This window comes from Aspergillus homomorphus (assembly GCF_003184865.1).
Source record: "Aspergillus homomorphus CBS 101889 unplaced genomic scaffold BO97scaffold_5, whole genome shotgun sequence".
Classification (NCBI taxonomy): domain Eukaryota; kingdom Fungi; phylum Ascomycota; class Eurotiomycetes; order Eurotiales; family Aspergillaceae; genus Aspergillus; species Aspergillus homomorphus.
Genome location: NW_020291891.1, coordinates 570,024 through 590,007, shown reverse-complemented (window position 1 = coordinate 590,007; position 19,984 = coordinate 570,024). Strand labels below are relative to the sequence as shown.

General features: G+C 53.4%; 5 protein-coding genes across 5 annotated transcripts; 3 read left to right on the top strand and 2 right to left on the bottom strand.

Moving 5' to 3' along the window:
* Nucleotides 1-1,134: 1,134 nt before the first annotated feature.
* Nucleotides 1,135-3,357, bottom strand: BO97DRAFT_403480 (putative acetate kinase). The gene is made up of 6 exons (XM_025694747.1): nt 2,777-3,357; nt 2,401-2,715; nt 2,275-2,337; nt 2,131-2,203; nt 1,689-2,069; nt 1,135-1,606 (listed from the first exon to the last, which is right to left on the bottom strand). Exons 1-6 carry the CDS (start codon nt 3,154-3,156, stop codon nt 1,553-1,555), a joined length of 1,266 nt encoding a protein of 421 aa, XP_025554656.1. The 5' UTR covers nt 3,157-3,357; the 3' UTR covers nt 1,135-1,552.
* Nucleotides 3,358-3,525: 168 nt separating this feature from the next.
* On the top strand, nt 3,526-6,714 carry BO97DRAFT_475865 (putative phosphoketolase). Its single transcript, XM_025700441.1, has 8 exons — nt 3,526-3,914; nt 3,991-4,065; nt 4,141-4,375; nt 4,453-4,605; nt 4,664-4,973; nt 5,034-5,654; nt 5,711-6,536; nt 6,605-6,714. The coding sequence occupies exons 1-8, from the start codon at nt 3,752-3,754 to the stop codon at nt 6,640-6,642; spliced, it is 2,421 nt and encodes an 806-aa protein (XP_025554655.1). The 5' UTR covers nt 3,526-3,751; the 3' UTR covers nt 6,643-6,714.
* A 1,203-nt stretch (nt 6,715-7,917) lies between these two features.
* BO97DRAFT_403478 (RTA1 domain-containing protein) lies at nt 7,918-9,414 on the top strand. Its single transcript, XM_025694746.1, has 3 exons — nt 7,918-8,291; nt 8,357-8,449; nt 8,515-9,414. The coding sequence occupies exons 1-3, from the start codon at nt 8,072-8,074 to the stop codon at nt 9,099-9,101; spliced, it is 900 nt and encodes a 299-aa protein (XP_025554654.1). The 5' UTR covers nt 7,918-8,071; the 3' UTR covers nt 9,102-9,414.
* An 838-nt stretch (nt 9,415-10,252) lies between these two features.
* BO97DRAFT_432067 (ATP-binding protein) lies at nt 10,253-13,572 on the bottom strand (the record flags this gene model as incomplete). Its single annotated transcript, XM_025697516.1, has 7 exons — nt 10,253-11,010; nt 11,068-11,371; nt 11,920-12,330; nt 12,386-12,726; nt 12,788-13,029; nt 13,109-13,474; nt 13,526-13,572. 7 exons carry the CDS (start codon nt 13,570-13,572, stop codon nt 10,253-10,255), a joined length of 2,469 nt encoding a protein of 822 aa, XP_025554653.1.
* A 1,557-nt stretch (nt 13,573-15,129) lies between these two features.
* BO97DRAFT_384713 (translation initiation factor 3 subunit CLU1) lies at nt 15,130-19,959 on the top strand. Its single transcript, XM_025693435.1, has 4 exons — nt 15,130-15,602; nt 15,670-15,735; nt 15,806-15,861; nt 15,935-19,959. The coding sequence occupies exons 1-4, from the start codon at nt 15,566-15,568 to the stop codon at nt 19,553-19,555; spliced, it is 3,780 nt and encodes a 1,259-aa protein (XP_025554652.1). The 5' UTR covers nt 15,130-15,565; the 3' UTR covers nt 19,556-19,959.
* Nucleotides 19,960-19,984: the final 25 nt, after the last annotated feature.

Sequence of the window (19,984 nt, the reverse complement as noted above, 5' to 3'; positions counted from 1 at the left end):
CTCCATCGAAACCTACGGTAGTAATACATACCGTGTACGGTAGACAAAGATCCCACTCTCGGGAGCAAGGGCTCCAATTCTCCGTAAAATCAATCTGTCAATGGAACCAACGCCACAGGGGATCGATCAGGACATTATCGACTCCAAGAAAGAAAATCGCTCATCTACCACCCTTACCACAACTTCAGACCAGAGACACCAGCCCTGACTTACTGTGGGTAAGTACATACCCTACCTCTTCTTCCCTGATCCTGGTCCCGATCTTAACCCCAGTCAAAGAGCGAAATGCAAGGGGAGCTCGAATGAGGGATTTTCAAATATCAGAACCGTTTCCCGACAAAAAAAAAAAGCAATGCAAAGCAGAGCATTGGCCCCCTCTCCCCTCCTCCTCCTAATCTATCAATCCAATCCAATTGACTGGATCAGATTAGAGGATTCCAATCCAATGCTATGACTTATTCTGCTGTACGCGTTTGTCGGATGACCCTGAACTACATTCCGGACTGGCAGGCAGACAGATTGGGTTGATACGTTCTGATCGACCGGTTCGGTAGAGTACAGATCCCCCCCCCCCCCAATTCTCTGTCTTCCGTATTGGAGTGTTCGTCTTCTTTTTTTAGTGTGTGTGTGCGGATTGGATTGTGTGTTCATTCGTCCGGATAGAACCTTCCGCCTGTTTGCTTTACAGGTCAGGTTGGTTGGTTGGTTGTTAGATGGAGAGATCGATCGATCGCGGTGGCGACTCAGCATACATACATACATGCACTACCTACCTAGCTCGGGGTATCGATCTGTCCGTACCGTAGGTTTGCTTCTACATCTATCCGGGTTTCTGGGATAGATCATGAGGAATTGCTTGCTTTGCGTTTGGGGGCGGGTTGAGGGGCCGACTGGAGCTCGAGCTTGAGCTTGAGCTTGAGCTTGCTCTGTCAGATTCGCTGGGGTTGCTTTTTCTAGGTACTTGCGGCTGGCTTGATGGGCGCTTGGCTGTATCTGTGTCTGTGTCTGTTCGTACCCTATGGCCGGGAGGCCGGGGCTAGTTAGGTAGCTAGGTATCTAGGTAGGGTTCTTGCTTGGTCTGCTCTGCTAGTGTGGAGGGAAGGAGGGAGGGAAGGGTCTAGACACCTGAGGGAGGGACTGTGCGCACTCATCGCTTGCTTTGCTCCTACTAACTTAACACATCACTACATACAGTAAGTACTTGGGATTACTTGTCTCTGCTTTGTCTCTGGCATCTTATCATTCACACACGTTGCGCTTCGCTTCTGTATACCAGGCCTGGAAGGGGTGTGTGTTCGTGTTTCTCCTCGATCCGAGACCTGGGCTGGCTTGTCTAGTTTCCGGGAGATGAGTGTCTTAACCGGGTCCCTCCCAGCTGAGTTCGTTGAATATAGTCTAGAGAGAGGCATTGCTCATAGCTGAATCAGGGGGAGGCTCCCCCGATTGATCTTGCTTCTCATTCCAACTGAAACATCTAAGCATTACAGGTCGTCACGGTTCGTTTGCCTCATGTCCAACCCCTTCACCTATCTTCCCGTGAAGATGGGTCGGATCACAAGCCGGAACCCGTGCCATACTTCTCAACGCAGCCGTGTGCCATCTCGTACTGCAAGCATCCCACGAGTTTTAGCCTCTGCAATGTTTCTTTTCCTCGTTTGGTTGGACGATAGGGGGGCTGGTTCACTCACCTGTTCGTCGGTCTGGCAAATCAACACCCGTGGTCCCTTGGAACCGCCATCTCTGGAGACATCCACCACCGTCTGGTCCTCGCTCGGACCTTTGTCGTTGGATTCCTCGTCGACGGCAAAGCCTAGACATTGACATCGCTCGACCACGGCCTTCCGCAGCAACGCGCTCTTCTCCCCAATGCCGCCCGCGAACACGAGCGCGTCCACCTGGCCGCCCAGTTTCAGGTAGTAGTTGCCAATGTAGCCGACAATGCGGTCGACGATGATGTCGAAGGCGAGTTTGTGGCTGGCGGTCGGGGGGTTCTCGACAGCGATCTGCGAGAAGTCTGTGGTTCCCGTCAGGGCCTTCCACCCGGACTTCTTGTTGAGGATCTCTTCGGCCTTGAATAGTGGGTTAGCTGTGCACTGCGTAGCTATCGGCACCGGGGGAGTCATTCCATACCGTACTGATGTGCATTTCTTTGGTGCTGGCCGGGCTCAGTTTGCCTGCTTCACTGGTATAGTGGAACACAAGTCTGATCACATCCTTTCTTAGTCTTCTTCTCTTGGCTCATCCTATGGAGAGGCAGTTAGGGGGCTCTCTTACGATGGGTCGATATCGCCGCTTCTCGTCGCACCCGGCAATCCAGCCAAGGGGGTCAGGCCCATCCTGCGCACACTCGTCAGTGACTGATTCACGGAACCTCTCCCAGATGGATGAGCAGATGCCTACGTGGTATCGACCGATTTTCCATCCTTGATCGCACACATCGAAGCCCCACTGCCGACGTGCATCGCGATCACGCTGGTCTGCTCTGCGGGCTTGCCGAGGAACTCCGCCACCGACCGCAGGATATACGAATAACTGATGCCATGGAAGCCGTATTTCCGCAGCCCCTTGGATTTGGCAATCTCCTGGTCAATCGGATACGTGCGCACATGCTCGGGGATGGTCTGATGGAACGCCGAATCGAAGAAGGTGATGCTCTTCACATTTGGGATTTCCGTCCGGCAATGGCGGATAATTTCCAAGGCCGAGAAGTTGTGTCTGTGACGATTAGATCCTGCATGTCAGGACCTTGGGATGGGGACATCTACGAGAAACATACAATGGTGCCAGGTCCTCCAACTTCTCCAGATGATGGTAGGTCTCGTCGGTGATCACGACGGAGGAGTCGTAGTCGCCGCCGTGGACGACGCGGTGGCAGATGTAGGCCAGATCGTCGCTGCTGCCGACTTCCGACAGTTCCGGGTCGGAGACGCAGCGGCCGAGGAGAAACTTGAAGGCGTCCTGCGGGGTCCCGACGCTTTCCTTGATCTCTTCGCTGTGGTTCTTCGCGCCGCAGGTGTACTTCAGTTTGGCTGGTGGGGCAGTGATACCGGAGACCTGCGCGGTCGCAATCACCTTGGGCGACTGTTCGAAGGTGTAGAAGGTGAGTTTGACCGAGGACGAGCCGGCGTTGACGGATAGGATGGATTTGCGGGGCATTGTGAATAGGAGGAGGGGAGGGGTAATGTGGGAAGAGGAGACTCAATGTGTACAGTATGCAACAGGATCTAAATAGTGGAGGAAGAACTCGATGAATTGCTGGCTAGACCCTATATATGTGATTACTTCTACGAGTCGGGGTCTCGGAGTTGCATAACCGAATGGGTTTGCTGCATGGATGGTTTTACCGGTGGGCAGTTCTTGGAAAGACGATGATGATGCAGTGCCCAGTAGTAGTGTGGAGAGGGAATTGATTGAATGGAGTGGTGGTAGTAATTGGGTGATGTCAGACTCCCTTCACCATGTGACGTAGCGGGAAACCAACAAAAGTCACCGTTGCTACCAAGTCAGAGTTCAATTGTCTGTCAAGTTTTGTCAACACCAATTACATATTTCAAGCTGCACCACCCCTCTCCTCTTCTTCCTCAAGTATCTTCCTGGTGGTCTGATGTCCTTTTGTACTCTGTCTGTATTCGTCTAATCCCTTCTGCTTTTTCCACGTGGGATTACTCTACTGCCCGTATACTTCCTACTTCTTCCGTTTCCCTTATCGCTAGAACTGATAAGCTTTCCCCCCCGCTGTCAGCCCATCATCATGCCAGGAGAAATCATTGACCGGCCAAACCCCAAGCCGGAACCTTCCCACATCCCCGATCTCGTTGAACAGCTGCAGGTCCAGCTCCAGTCGACGAAGCTGGAGGAGTCGGATTACAATGCGCTGCGGAAGTACCGTCGTGCAGCGGCGTACATCGCTGCTGGTGAGCAAACCCACCTCCGATCTTCATGCGACCATCGGCATTGTCAGGAAGCACGATGGCTGATTGTTCATAATAGCTATGATTTTTCTGCAAGACAATGTGCTGCTGGAACGCGGATTGAAGCATGAGGATATCAAGCCCCGACTCCTCGGTAAGTAACCTACTCCCTAACCAATAACACCCGTCCCGTCCAAATCCACAGCAGCAGCTCATACTTCCGGCGCAGGTCACTGGGGAACTTGTCCCGGGTTGATCCTGGTATACTCACACCTGAACTACCTGGTCCGAAAACAGGACTTGAATATGCTCCACGTCGTTGGACCTGGACACGGTGCCCCGGCTTTGCTGGCCTCCTTGTGGCTGGAGGGGTCGTTGGGCAAATTCTACCCCGAGTACTCGCGGAACAAGGACGGTCTCCGTCAGCTCATCTCGACTTTCAGCACGAGTGCTGGACTTCCCAGGTACGAGTCCCTGCAATTGGTGTTTGTGTCTGCTTGAGGCCAGACATGTGCTGACTTTGTTTGCTCCCTGCCAAAAGTCATATCAACGCAGAAACTCCCGGCGCGATTCACGAGGGTGGTGAGCTTGGTTATGCCCTGGCTGTTTCGTTTGGCGCGGTCATGGATAACCCCGATCTCATTGTTACCTGTGTGGTTGGTGATGGAGAAGCCGAAACCGGCCCGACTGCGACGTAAGTTCCCCCCAGTGATCATCTTCATTTGGTTTTTCTCATGCTGAATTGATTCAAGGTCGTGGCACGCAATCAAGTACATTGACCCGGCCGAGTCGGGAGCCGTCTTGCCGATTCTTCATGTCAATGGATTCAAGATTAGCGAACGCACTATCTTCGGGTGCATGGATAACAAGGAGCTTGTTACGCTCTTCACGGGCTACGGCTACCAGGTTCGCATTGTTGAGGATCTGGAGGATATTGACACCGACCTCCACAATTCCATGGCGTGGGCAGTCGAGGAAATCCACAAGATCCAGAAAGCTGCGCGCTCGGGTAAGCCGATTATGAAGCCTCGCTGGCCGATGCTTGTGCTGCGGACGCCAAAGGTAGGTCGATGACAACTTGCTCGCCGGATAGCTTGATCAAGCTAACGTCCACTCTCATAGGGATGGTCTGGACCCAAGGAGCTTCATGGCACATTTATCGAAGGTTCCTTCCATTCGCACCAGGTGCCCCTCCCGAATGCGAAGAAGGACAAGGAGGAGCTGGATGCTCTCCAGAAGTGGCTGTCTGGTTATGAACCCAAAGAGCTGTTCACCGAGGGTGGTGATATTATCGATGAAATCAAGTCAGTGATTCCGGCCGACGACGAGAAGAAGCTTGGACAGCGAGCCGAGGCCTACAAGGGCTACATGGCCCCCGAACTCCCCGACTGGAAAGCAATGGGCGTGGAGAAGGGCAGCCAAGAAAGTGCCATGAAGGCGATCGGAAGATTGATCGACGAAGTTTTCACCAGAAACCCCCATAGTGTTCGGTTGTTCTCCCCGGATGAGCTGGAGAGTAACAAACTGGACGCCGCTCTTTCACACACCGGAAGAAACTTCCAGTGGGATCAGTTCTCGAACGCCAAAGGTGGTCGCGTCATCGAAGTGCTGAGTGAACACCTGTGCCAGGGTTTCATGCAGGGTTACACCTTGACTGGCCGTACTGGTATCTTCCCGTCATACGAAAGTTTCCTGGGGATCATCCACACGATGATGGTGCAGTACGCCAAGTTCAACAAGATGGTACGTTGGTTCAAGCTCACCCCTTCTGTAGATCCAGCAATACTGATTTAAAGTAGGCTCAAGAAACAACCTGGCACAGCCCTGTGAGCAGTCTCAACTACATCGAGACTAGCACATGGGCCAGGCAGGAGCACAATGGATTTTCCCACCAGAATCCATCCTTCATTGGTGCAGTCCTTAAGCTGAAGCCCTCGGCCGCCCGCGTGTATCTGCCGCCTGATGCCAACACCTTCCTATCCACACTTCACCACTGCCTCAAGTCCAAGAACTATATCAACCTGATGGTGGGCTCCAAACAGCCAACTCCCGTCTACCTCAGCCCAGAGGAAGCCGAGAGCCACTGTAGAGCTGGTGCGTCAATCTGGAAGTTCTGCAGCACCGATGAAGGTCTGGACCCTGATGTTGTGCTTGTTGGTATCGGCGTCGAGGTGATGTTCGAAGTCATCGCCGCCGCCGCTATCCTGCGCAAGCGTTGCCCTGAACTCCGAGTCCGGGTTGTCAATGTGACGGATCTGATGATTCTGGAAAACCAAGGCCAGCACCCACACGCTCTGACGATGGAAGGTTTCGACAGCCTGTTCGGATCCGACCGGCCCATTCACATCAACTACCACGGATACCCGACTGAGCTGAAGGGGCTGCTTTTCGGCCGGCCTCGTCTGGACCGGGTCACCATCGAAGGATATATGGAAGAAGGCAGTACCACGACTCCTTTCGACATGATGTTGTTGAACCGCGTGTCACGCTACCACGTTGCGCAGGCTGCTATTATCGGGGCCTCCAGACGGAACGAGAGGGTCCAGCTGCGTCAGCAGGAGCTGTGCGCGGAGCTTGGCCACGAGATTACTGAGACGCGGAAGTATATCATCAAGAACCGGCAAGGTAAGCATAGCTCTCCTACAACACCGCGTGGCTTCGCTTTGAGTCCTGTTACTGATCCGTTCGACTAGACCCCGAAGGTACCTATGACACGCCCTCATTTGAGTGAAGGGTTGTTGGGTGATCATGAGTCATGACATATAAGCAGAATATTAATAGAGTTTTTCGTCTTCGTATAACCTCCTGTGGAGATCCCAAGCGACATCTACGTAAGCCATGGCTTAAATAGGAGAATCGAAACTTGAGGGCTAGGATCGCCAAGTGACATGATTTCGTGTCCGACGTTGCCCGCTAATCCCAATCTGTAGAAGCTTGCGACGGGTAGCGGCGGGACCGGCCGTGGGAGCCTGATTTGCAAGGCAGAAAGTTAATTAACTCCTTGGTGATGCTGACATCAGGCTGAAGACTCTAGCACAACCACAACAGCATTGCCTTCACTGCCACGGAACGCACAGGCTCCTCAGTGATTAGGCTGCCATATTGGACTGACGGTATCATTTAAGGTTTAGCACTATCAACAGTCCTGCACGGAGTACGAGCTTCTGTTTACACCAGTCCGTGTTGACATCGGGTTTTGATCTTCCCGATCTCCGCTTGCTAGACGTCAAACTTCCCCCCTACGTCAGCCTGGTTGATCAAAATGAGATTGATATCTTGACTTACGGAGCGACAAGGATCTAGGCGCTGAAACGAGCCCTTGAGCTGTATGGCCTTGGCCAGCTGCAGCCACAGCAACGGACAAAGTCACTGTCATGTCCATGAGACAAGCGGACATCTTATGCACGGGATTCGGCGGCCGTGATTCGCCCGGCAATGGCTCTCTTCGGGACCTTCGGCAACGGTTGAGTGAGGATCTAAACCTCATTCGGCGTACCTTGCGAGTTCCATATCTTCGAACCTCCCGTCATCTCTCGTTTTTGCGTCTCGCCCCCCCCCCATTCATCAAATGAATCGGGTTGATTTCCTTATGGTCCTGGCCTGGATTACTAACAGGACCGGTCAGGAACCATGACCCTCCCCGGGTGTGAAACGGTCAATCAGATCCCTTCGTGACACGGATATTTTAGAGAAAAAAAAAAGGAAATACTCGTATCCCTCGACAAGGCAGATGAGGATGGGTGCCCAGACAGAGAGCCCAGGCAGACATGATGCTAATCCCTACGAGGAGCTCAAACGTGGACGAGGGTTTGGAAAACTAGATTTTGGAAGGATTCGCGCGCACGCGTTGTTTCTTACCCTACCTTGGCTCCATACAATCGGATTTAACCCCCGGAGATTTTTCTTTCTGGCTCAGCCACTTGTTTCTGCCTTTTCCATGCATGCATGAGGTGTGGAGTAGATTTCCCATTCGCTCACTTTTCTTATATAGCACGGCCCCAGGGCTGTTTCAATTTCTCAGCAGCTTTCTCGTGCCTTCTCCTTTTTCTTCCTGTGTGTAATCTAGACTTAAGGACCCTCACCCCGTTTATCACGAATCCTTTACTGAATCTGAATCAACCTCGACTAACCACTGTGGTTGTCGAAACGTATCCATCAACATGAACAGCACGCTTGCGGCTGAGTATGCGTTCCGTGCGTCGTTGAGGGATGGCTGTCATGCCTATGTGGAGGGGTATGGCACATCATATGGCTATCGGCCGTCACTGGCCGCGGGCATCGTATTCTGCGTCCTCTTTGGAGTGTCAATGCTTGCGCATATGGTGCAGATGGTGTGGAAAAGGACCTGGTGGTGTTCTGTGTTTGTGCTCGGATGTGCCAGTACGTTTGGTTATCACCCACATATACACTCTCTTCTTGCGCGATAACTGACAAGCGCTTTCCAGCGGAGGTCCTCGGCTGGGCTGGGCGTACCTGGTCTGCAGAATGTCCATACAACTCGACTGCATTCCTGATGCAGATTTCCACTCTGATCATCGGTAAGTCGAGAAAAACCCCCCAAAACTCACACAGCAGCTGTCTAAACGCTCACCCCCCGTTCCAGCCCCTACCTTCTTCACGGCGGGGATCTACGTCCTCCTGGGCCGGTTCATCTCGCTGCTGGGCCGGGAAACGTCGATGTTGCGTCCCAAGCTCTACCTGTGGATCTTCGTGACCTGCGACATCGTGTCGCTGGTGGTGCAGGCCATCGGCGGCGGGCTGGCGTCGATGGCGTACAACGAGGCCAACGGCGACACGGCGCCCGGCACGCACACCATGGTGGCCGGTATCGTCTTCCAGCTGGCCTCGATCACCGTCTTCGTCCTCCTGGCCGCCGACTTCGTGCGCCGCACCCTCCGCCTCCGCCTGCTGCAGAGCATGACCGGCTCCGTGGTCCCGCTGCTGGGCGCCATGATCCTGTCCGTCGTCTGCATCTACATCCGCAGTATCTACCGCACGATTGAGCTGTCGCAGGGCTGGTCCGGGTATCTGATCACGCATGAGGTCTACTTCATCGCCCTGGACGGCGCCATGATGGTCATCGCCGTCGGCGTGTTCAATGTCTTCCATCCGGGCTGGCTGCTGCCGAAGACTGCGCCCAAGGCGTTCCACCGCGAGATTAACTCGTTCGATATGGAGGAGAGGAGATAACGCTTTTCTTTTTTTTTTTTTTCTTGTTTTCTTTTCTGGGAATCTCGTCTTGTCTATTAATTGCTGTTTTACGGTTCTTTCTTCTTCTTCTCCAGCGCGCAACTTCATGACCCATCATTTCCTCTTCTGCACCTGACCTGGTACTGTACACTCACACTCTAATCTCCCACATATAGAACCCCCACCCTCAACACCAACATATTTCATACTTACTACCTATTATACCTACACTGTACTGTATCTAACCAAGTCCTTCGCATACATAGTACGACACATAGATAGATAGATATACATATACGCAGACGAATCCATCACATGAAAACACCTTCCATCGATCCCACAAAGAAAAAAAACCCATTCCTCACCCCACCTCAAACAAACAGAGACGTAACCGATCACGTTTCACATAAAAACCCCCCCAAGGAAACCTTATCCGCAGCCGGGAGTCGGATCCGCGTTTCAGCCCACCACCCCCCGAGCCCCGAAAATTGGTCTTCGGGTTTTAGCTTCTAGCCTCACTCACCCTTACCCTCACACTTGGACTTGGAGAGGCAAATTTTATTCCAAATTGAAGTTACTAGCGTTTCTTGTTCCAGAAGCTTAAAAGTTTCGGGGTTAAGTTGGAATTCGTTATCATTGACTAACTGTTAAAAGGGATAGAGGCCACACGGTGTGAAGGTAAGGAAGAGTAAATGGGTAGGTAAGATCAAGACAGGGAATAAGGTTAACGGAGGAGAAAGCAGAAGAAGAAGAAGAAGAAGAAGAAGAAGAAGAAAGAAGAAGACAGGTTTGACAGGAACAACCACATCCGCTTTTGCGCGTTATATCACTGGTCACCATCATCAATGGTTATCAATTTCGTTGGTTGGGAGGAGTTATCACTGCGCGAACGGACTTTGCTTCGTGGAATTCAGAGGTGGGTGAGAAAGAGGAAGGACATAAGATGAGGTAACTCGAAACTCCCGCTCCAGCTGCATAATTTTTGTGAATATCAAACGAGGGACCAAAGCTCCTTTGGTCCTCGTATCAGAAAGAAGAAACACATACACAGATAGGAAAACTAGGAGGGGGGAGAAAGGCACACGAAATCCAAGGAGGAAAGTATATGGCCAAGAAGGAAAATGGCCAAGAAAAAAAAACCCCCACCCGGACTATACTCCGTCCACCGACTCGATCCATCCGAACATCGCCCCCGTCGCCAGCGTAGCGCCCGCCCACACCAATCCCCAGGCCGATGCACCCTCAACGGACACGCCCTTCACCGTCCCAGCAACCTGGATGACTGTGTCGACGAACATCATACCCGCCAGCACGACGGTGCGCGAGATCAGCACCTGTGTCTTGGGCGCCAGAGTGCCCCAGGTCTTGCGGTACACGGTGCAGGCCAGGTACTCGCCTTCCTGGGACGAGGTCGAGGACGGCTTCTTAATCTTCTCAGTCTCCTTGGTGCTGGCGGCGGTTGCACCGGTTGAGCTGGCAAACAGGAAGTCGCGCAAGGCGAAGCCGGCGGGCAGCAGACTGAAGAACAGAACGGGGAGGCCGGCGGGCCCGCGGTGCACGGCGGAGATATCGGGAAGGCCCTCGAAGTGGAGGACGAGCTTGGTGGGCAGCCAGCCCGACACGTAGCTGATGTAGAGGGTGACAGCGAAGATCGCAGTCGCGACCATGGTCGTGTACGCGGTCGTGGCGCGGTCCTGCAGGATGAGGCGGTTGCGGACGGTCTTCGGGGTCGCGTGCGAGAGGTTGTGCACGGAGTTGGGGCGGCGGAGAAGGGTGAAGGGGACCACGGTCGAGAAAATGTTGAACGCGTGCGAGACCAGGTTGGTGGTTGGTCGTACGCGGTAGAAGGTCGAGAGGAGGGAGTAGGTGGGGAGGTGGGTGAGGAGGACGAAGGAGAAGACGTCACGGCCTACGCAGAAGTCGGGTCAGCTTCGTTGAAAGTGTTGAGTTTCGAGGTGGTGCATACCGTCGTAGCCCAGGATCCAGGCCAGTCCGACCTCGATGGCCTTCCACGCCACCAAACCCACTACTTCCCACCAGGTCTCGAGGTGCTTGCTAACGTGACCGAGGCTGTCCTGGTCCACGACTGGCATGAGCGTGAACAGAGCCGAGCTGATAAATAGGCTGCTGACGACAACTAGGACGAAGCGCACTGGTGACGGAAGCCGCTCTAGCCATATCTTGTGGCGACGCTGCACATCGGCGCTGGGCTCCTGCGTTATAGTCACAGAGGACAACACTTCTTTCTTGCGCGGGGACATGACTTGAAGCTAATGAATGGTAGTGTCTGGGTTATAGATCTGTGGGGCTGTCGTGGTGATTGAGAGGTAATGCGATGAGGATGGTGTCGTATTCAAAGCTGAGATCTGGGAGAGGAGGGGTTAATGAGGGGATGAAAGAATGGAAGAGAAAGGGTCAACGCGAGATAAAGAAAGAATAATGATTGAGGCTGGGAATGTTTGGCTCACGGGCGGTGAGGTCAGCAGTGGATGATGTCACCGCCCATGATGCAAGCTTACCCTGGTTCGATGACTGAGTCATCAGGGCTTCACTCACTCAGACTGAATTGACGTAGAGCATACATACTTATTTTTGTCTATTCCTATACAAGTACCCATAAAGCTCAGCTGTAGTTAGTGTACAGTGTACAGATCGGTTGTGTTCGTGACACCACCAGAACAAGAGCAACAATCCATACCACAGTTCACCTCTGGTTCAGGTCTAACAATGGCCGCGGAAGCCTGTGATCCATGTCACATACAACTGGACGTCATGAAGTCCGTCCTCAGTCATCCTCTTGCTCGGCCTCGCTCTCCACCACAGAGAACTCGGCCGCGCCTTGCTCGCGACCCTTACCGTCCCGCATGACCAGCTGGTATTTACCCTGGTTCCAGAGGTCCTTGATCGTCAATTCGCGCGTACGTCCGAGACTCTCAATGTCTCCAATGCGGGTCAAAGTGCCTTCTAAGTGCTCATCAAATCCTGGCCAGTTGCAAATCTCACGGAACGCGTTCTGCATCGGAACCGAATCGGCGCGGACCATAGCCCGAGAATCAATGGTGAAAATGTTTTCATGATCATAACTCTGGATGAAATCGGCTCTCGTCATGATCTGCCGGGCTTTATGAAGAGGAATCTCGGGCAGGATGTGGCCCAGCTCCGGGTGGTAAAAATGCTTCATCTTCTTCTCCTCATCCACAAGTGCCTTAGCCAGCACCATCGCGGCGGACTATCACCGCTGTCAGTCGGGACTTAACATTATCTTGGATTCCAGAGTAGCATACCGCATATTTCTGCTGGTCCATCACATCGTCGTCCATCTCAGGACCTAAGATCCAACACTTATTGAGGAACCATGTCTTCTCGGCCGTGCAGATATCCTGACACAGCTTCTTGTAATCGGGAGCCTTGGCAACCCGGTTCAAGAAGGACAATCGCCCTCCAACCGCGTCATATACCTTCTCAAGGTCTGCAGGGGAAAGCTCTTCGCCATAATACTGCTTGCGGTATCTCTTCAGAGCTTCCATTGCGGGCTCCTTGGGTAGATCCTTGACGGGAATGACTTCCATGCGCGTTGCATATCGCTTGAGGCGTTCGTAGACCCAGTAGTCATCGCTGTTGAATACTTTTGCATTCGATCATTAGTGATTAACCCACGCGTAACATGAATACTGAACCGAACTCACTCGTCGTCACAAGACCGCTTGCAGCCCACTGCTCGGCTCGCTGCTGAATAACCTCAAGAAGATCCTGTCCGTCATGGTCATCGCGGACCAAGTGAACGCTGTTGATGATGAGAATCAGAGGACTCTTCTTCGTGCGCCGTCTGGTCAGAGCGACCTTCTCCAATTTGTTGAAGGCACGCTCAATGTCCAGAAGAGCGGTAGTTTCCCGCGGGCCCTTCACGCTGAAGAGACTTCCGACATAGCTACAGTGTTCGCGTTAAGCGTCAGTCAAAGCCAGCTAGCTTGAGAACCGCGCTGATAGCCGTCGGATGTTGTGCTTACTCTTCGTGGAATTCATAGTCCAGTGCTTTGCCCAGGCGGATCCGGAAGATCTCCAGATCACCGTGCGCCTCGAACATCGCACATCCCTCTCCATTGATCTTGCGCATGGCTTCGAGAATCATAGACGTCTTGCCAGTGCCCTTCTCCCCTACCAGCAGGTAATAGCGCCCCACGCCGCGGCCGGAAACAATCCTGTCGATCCGGGCTTGTTCGTCGCGCACCACCCAGTGCTCTTCGTGGTTGTATCGGTGTTTCCCCTCCTCGATCCCGGCGATCTCCAGTGCAGGGTCCCCGGGCTTGAAGGCATTTTCCATCTTTTCCAGTATCAGATACTTGTAGTACCGATGGTACGCGTATCCAGCTAGACTAGCAACACAATCAGCGAGCCAGAAGTGTCTGAATTGGTTAAATTCTTACCCTAGGATCGCGAGAGAGGCGAAGGTTGTGGCAGCCGTCTCCATCATCTTCAACAGAGTCGATCTCACATTGGGTTCCTCCTCCTCTCTCCTATCCCGACGGTTGCTCTCTTCTGGAGGGTTTTGAGCTAGAGGGTCAGGCCCTGCCGATGCCGGACCCTGCGTGAAGTTTCGTACGACATAAGGGGTGGAAATACGACTGTTTCGGGGGGTTCGTGGCAGACCAGCCCGGGCAAAAGAACTCACAGACCGGTAAGCATTTCGATGCAACATCATCCTCCACCGATGAGATCCCTGAGGACGCTTACCGGGAGGTCTCAGAGGTATGATAGTTAAGTAGAAAGAAAAACCAAAGCCGAGGGCGGGAGCAATAACGACAGTACGTGGGCAGAAATCAAGCGAATGTCTGAAGTGTTGGCGCCGATGAATATATGGAAAGGACAAGTGACGTATCTGATATACTACATTCAACAATGCCAAGTGCGATAGGAAGGGAGGAACTGAGCGAGAAGAACAGATTCTGCCCAATGCACGGACCAAGGACAAAGGAGTGTCAACGGTGAGCAGGTCCAAATGAAGAACAACAACGGGAAGAGGAAAGGGGAAAAAAAATGAACGAGAAGAGTGATCAAAGCCGCAAGAAGGTTCAGCCAGCACCAGAAAGATGAGGTGTATGGGGTCAGAACCAATGAGCGTTTATTGGCTTGCTTGCGCAGTTTGGTTCGCCAGCTGCTGCGCCTCCGATCGCCAAAACTTATGCACTGTAAATTCGAGTAGTGGCCTTGGCACTGGCCACGTTGTGGCTGACCGGTTTGCTTATGGAGTAGAGTAACTAGCTATCGTGGAAATAAATCGACCATTGACAGTAGGAATAAATAAGCAATTATCGAACAATGGAATCTCATAGGGCTGCTGACTGAGCTACTGCTTTGATTTCTACAATGCATAGAAACCGCGGATCTGATACTCCGGGCTATCTTCTCCACAATCTTTCCGCTTACCGGTAGTGTGTTGATATATAGGCACGTGACCGTAGCAGGTCGACCTGAACAGCTGGTATCCCCTGGACTGCTGATGTATGTGTATAAAGTAGAAGTAGTTGCACTGGTGGCTGTTTCTTCAGCCCACTTGGGAAACCCACCGAGTTATCAGATTGATCGATACTCGGCTGTTCTGCCGAGATATATCTTTTACTACTCCCTGCCGCCCTACCGTCTGTGCCGAACCCCAGCCTTTCTATCTCTATCATAGTGGATGATAGTCTGACAAGAGCCACGGGTAATCGGAGAAATAAAAGTCAGCTTGATGATGATGCTATCATTATTATTGCCATGGCACCCCTGCCACCCTATTAATCAGACCACTAGGGACTGCGAGTTGTAAAAGTTCAGAGACAGATTGCGTCTAACTCCCTCAGCCGGGACGATTCACGGCGAGCGCCGAGTCAACCACTGTGTCTGCTGACAGTTCACTGGACCTGGGCGCAGATTCCAGAAGCAAAGAGACAGGGCAGAAATCCGTTGTCCAATCCGGCCGAGAATTATCAGCCTTGGAATTGAATGATCAATCGATCGCCTCTCCGGGCACTGGAGGTGTGTGGACTGTGGAGAAATGAAGTTGAAACTGCCGTCTTTCGCTGCTTTGCACCCACCCACCGCCCCGAGCACTTCCGAAGGTTTTCCGTACCCGCGAAATTTTCTCTTCTGGCCGGTTTCCCCGTGTGCGCTTCTCCAGCTTCATTCCATCCTATCCCTCTACTTTGCCTCTTTCTCCTCCCCCCCCATTTGCGCTTCCCTTAATTGGTTTGGGATCTGGGGTCGGTTTGCACTTGCTTCAATTGCTACCATCCCGTAGTTTGTATCATATTCCCTTTTCTTTCCTATCTCTCTCCCGTTCCGTTTTCTTTTTAATTTCTCCACCGCTACCCGATTCTTCTTCGGGTTCGAGTCACCAAGTCGTCGCCAGGTCGCTACGCTTCTTTCTTACTCCGATCACTCTTCCTTTCTTACCGTCCGGTCAATTCATCAATCAGTCCGCCAAGATGTCCCAGACCAATGGCGAATTGGAGCACTCGAAAGGTTCGCTTCCTCCGGTATCCTGCACCATGTTTTGCCGTCGACAAACTAATGAATCGGTCCCATGCAGAGTCGCCCGAACAGCTTCTCAACGGGGACGCCCCCGTGGAGGGCCAGGAAGAAGATATCAACGGTGGTATGTGACCCTGGGACCGCTTTTGAATAACATTTTGGTCACTGACATGGACGGCTGTCGACGTTTCCAGGTCTCTTCCAGATCTCCGTGAAGTTGCCTCGTGAGCCCTATAAGATCCAGGTCATGGTGGGTATTTAGTCTACAGGCACCATGCGGCCAGCACAAATGTTCCGTCTTCCTAACCGGTATCCTTCGTTAGGTGTCGAGTCAAGAACAAGTTCAGGATGTCCGCCAATCGATTGTTGAACTGCCCAGCACCTTCCAGTACACCTGCTTCCATCTCGAGTTCAACGGACAGCGCATCAATGACTTCGTTGAATTGTCGGAGGTACCGGACCTCAAGGCTGACTCGGAGATTGTCCTTGTGGAGGACCCTTACAACGAGAAGGAGGCCCGCATGCACGTCGTCCGCATGAGGGAGTTGGTCGGTGCCGCTGGTGACCGCGTCGATAACCTCCATGGCCTCAGCGCGGGCTTGTCTCTGCATGATGCTATTGCGGCCAACGCCGAGGAGTCTAACTCCGACAAGGATCACTCCTTGTCCAAGTACGAGATCGCTAGCTCCCCGTCTCTGAAGACCATCCTCCCCCGCACGGAGGTTCCTCTTCCCAAGACTGTGAAGGCCATCTCGCTTTCTGCTTGGAACCCTCCCCCCTATCACCTGCGTCAGAAGGGTCACTTGCTCTACCTCCAGGTCACCACCAACGAGGGCGAGCAGTTCCAGATCACGTCGCACGTCTCTGGCTTCTACGTGAACAAGTGCTCCAACATGAAGTTTGATCCTTCTCCGAAGACTATTCCCAAGAACGGCAAGGCCCACTCGCTGCTCTCTTTGATCGCCCACCTGTCGCCTTCTTTCAGCTCCTCTTTCGAAGCGCTTCAGGAGAGCAACAACAAGAAGGATCTTTTGACCACCTTCCCCTTCCAGAACGCTATTCCCAACAACCCATGGTTGGTGCCTTCCCCCGCCTCGAACGCCAACGCACACCAGGCAGATATCACCCGCTCCCAGGAGAACTACCTGATTTCTGGTGTCGACAATGCAGAGACCCTGAGGGACTGGAACGAGGAGTTCCAGACTACCCGGGAGCTTCCCCGGGACACAGTCCAGGACCGTGTGTTCCGCGAGCGCCTGACATCCAAGCTGTTTGCTGATTACAACGAGGCTGCTGCTCGCGGTGCGGTTCTGGTCGCCCGTGGCGAGGTCGCCCCCTTGAACCCCACCGAGAGCCGTGACGCCCAGATCTTTGTGTACAACAACATCTTCTACTCCTTCGGTGCTGACGGCGTTGGTACTTTCGCTTCCGAGGGTGGTGATGAGGCTGCCCGCGTTGCTGTCGGTAAGGATGTCTTGGGTATCAAGGCTGTTAACCAGCTTGACATCAATGGCCTCTTCACGCCCGGAACCGTTGTTGTTGACTACCTTGGCAAGCGTATCGTTGGTCAGAGTATCGTTCCTGGTATCTTCAAGCAGCGGGAGCCCGGTGAGCACCAGATCGACTACGGTGGTGTCGAGGGTAAGGATGTTGTGGCCACCCACCCCGATTTCGTGTCCGTCTTCGAGAAGATGTCCAAGGCTCTTCGTGTCAAGAAGCACGCCGTCTGGGACAAGGAGAACCAGCGTCACGAGCTTGAGGGCAGCGTGGAGACCAAGGGTCTACTGGGCACCGATGGCCGCAAGTACGTGCTTGACCTGTACCGCGTGACCCCGCTGGATGTCTCGTGGCAGGAGGAAGAGGGCAACGATGTCTACCCTCACCGCATGTCGGTCTTGAGACTGGAGCTCGTTGAGTCTTACTGGAGGCACAAGATGAGCCAGTACGTCAAGGCTGAAGTTGAGCGCCGCCGCCAGGCCAAAGCTGAGGAGGACGCCTCTAAGGAAAAATCCGAAGAGACCACTGAGTCTCAGGAGAAGGGCGCCGAGGAGAAGTCCGAGGAGAAGTCCGAGGAGAAGACTGAGGAGCAGGCGGATCAGGAGCGCGTTGACATCTCTGGATTCTCGTTTGCCCTGAACCCCGATGTCTTCAGCGGCCAAGTTCCTCAGACCGATGAGGAGAAGGAACAGTGGGCGCAGGACGAGAAGGAAGTCCGCGAGACTTGCGACTACTTGCGCTCTAAGGTCATGCCCGAGCTCATCCAGGATCTGCATGACGGAGACGTTGGTTTCCCCATGGATGGACAGTCCCTCAGCCAATTGTTGCACAAGCGCGGTATCAACATCCGTTACCTCGGCAAGCTGGCGCAGCTGTCCAAGGAGAAGGGCGCTCGTCTGGACGCCCTGACCACCCTCCTCGTCCAGGAGATGATTGCTCGGGGCTTCAAGCACCTTGCCAACCAGTACCTCCGCAACGTCCCCGCTCCCTTCATTACCTCGTGCATTGCCCACTTGTTGAACTGCCTCCTGGGTGCCGACGTCAACCCCAACCCTCGCGCTGAAATTGACGCTGCTTTGCGCTCGATCTACCCCGAGGGTGACTTCTCCTACGAGAAGGTCACTCCGGCCGTTCTCCGTGCCGAGATCGAGAAGCAGATTACCATTCGGTACCGCTTCACCTTGGAGGCTGAGTGGTTCAACTCTCTGCGCCACCTGCAGCTTCTTCGCGACATCTCCATCAAGCTTGGTCTCCAGCTTGGTGCCCGCGAATTCGCCTTCGACAAGTCCCAGCTCCCGGCTAAGGTGCCTGCCACCAACGGTGCCAACGGCTCCGCCCAAGAAGAGAGCAACGGCAAGAAGAAGAACAAGAAGAAGGGTGGAGACTCCAGCTCCCCTGCTCGTGCCCCCGTGGAAGAGAAGCCGGCTCTCACCATCTCGGCCGATGATATTCTTAACATCGTGCCCCTCGTCAAGGACGCCTCTCCCCGCAGCTCGCTCGCTGAGGAGGCTCTTGAAGCCGGACGTATTTCTCTCATGCAAAACCAGAAGCAGTTGGGCCAGGAGCTTATTCTGGAATCCCTGTCGCTGCATGAGCAGATCTACGGCATCCTCCACCCTGAGGTTGCCAAGCTCTACCACCAGCTGTCTATGCTCTACTACCAGACGGATGAGAAAGAGGCGGCTGTTGAGTTGGCTCGCAAGGCTGTCATCGTCACTGAGCGCACTCTGGGTGTTGACTCCGCCGATACGATCCTGAGCTACCTCAATCTCAGTCTGTTCGAGCACGCTTCCGGAAACACCAAGACTGCCTTGGCATACATCAAGCACGCTATGGACTTGTGGAAGATCATCTATGGTGCCAACCACCCTGATTCGATCACCACCATGAACAACGCTGCCGTCATGCTGCAGCACTTGAAGCAGTACTCCGATTCCCGGAAGTGGTTTGAGGCCTCCCTGGTTGTGTGCGAGTCGCTCTTTGGCAAGCAGTCCATCAACACCGCCACCATTCTATTCCAGCTCGCCCAAGCATTGGCTCTCGACCAAGACTCCAAGGGTGCGGTTGCTAAGATGCGTGATGCCTACAACATCTTCCTCAGCCAGTTGGGTCCCAACGACCGCAACACCAAGGAAGCTGAGACCTGGCTTGAGCAGCTCACCCAGAACGCTGTCTCTATTGCCAAACACGCCAAGGACATCCAGGCTCGCCGTCTGCGCCGTATCAACATGACCCCCCGCACTCTGGGCACCAAGGTCCAGCCCCAGGTTGGCCAGTCCGCCCCCGAGGCTGCCGGAGCCAGGAACGGCTCCTTGGACGCTCGGAGCATCGATGAACTGCTCAAGTTCATCGAGGGTGGCGACCAAGGCTCTTCCAAGGCCAAGCAGAAGAAGCGTGCCGCAGCCAGCAACCCCAAGCTCCGTGGATCGAAGAAGTCTTCGGCTTAAAAAGTTCGAATGTCCTCCTCTTTTTCCTTTTTATGATGAGGTTATTGGGTAAAACGAAAAGCTGCTCTGGTTTTGTTTCCTTGGCTTAACATTGTCTTAACATGAATATTGTATTTTGACCCTATATATCCTTGTCAAGGGTCAATATGTTGGATGAGCGGAATGTCTGTATTTTTCTGTAAAACTCTCTCTACTCTTTTACACCGATTGGTGCTCATGGTCCTATGTCGACTATACACTTCTTTATTTCTCGTTCTTTGTCGCGGGCAGAGCATAGCAAGGTCGGGCGATTCGCATGCTATATCTGGTTGTGTTTCCATGTACTATATATGACCGGTGGCCTTTAACATGTGTCTGTAATGAATCTTGACGTATCATGCTGAGTTCATCTGTTCTTGTGATGGTTTTCTTGGGTGCTTATCTATCCAG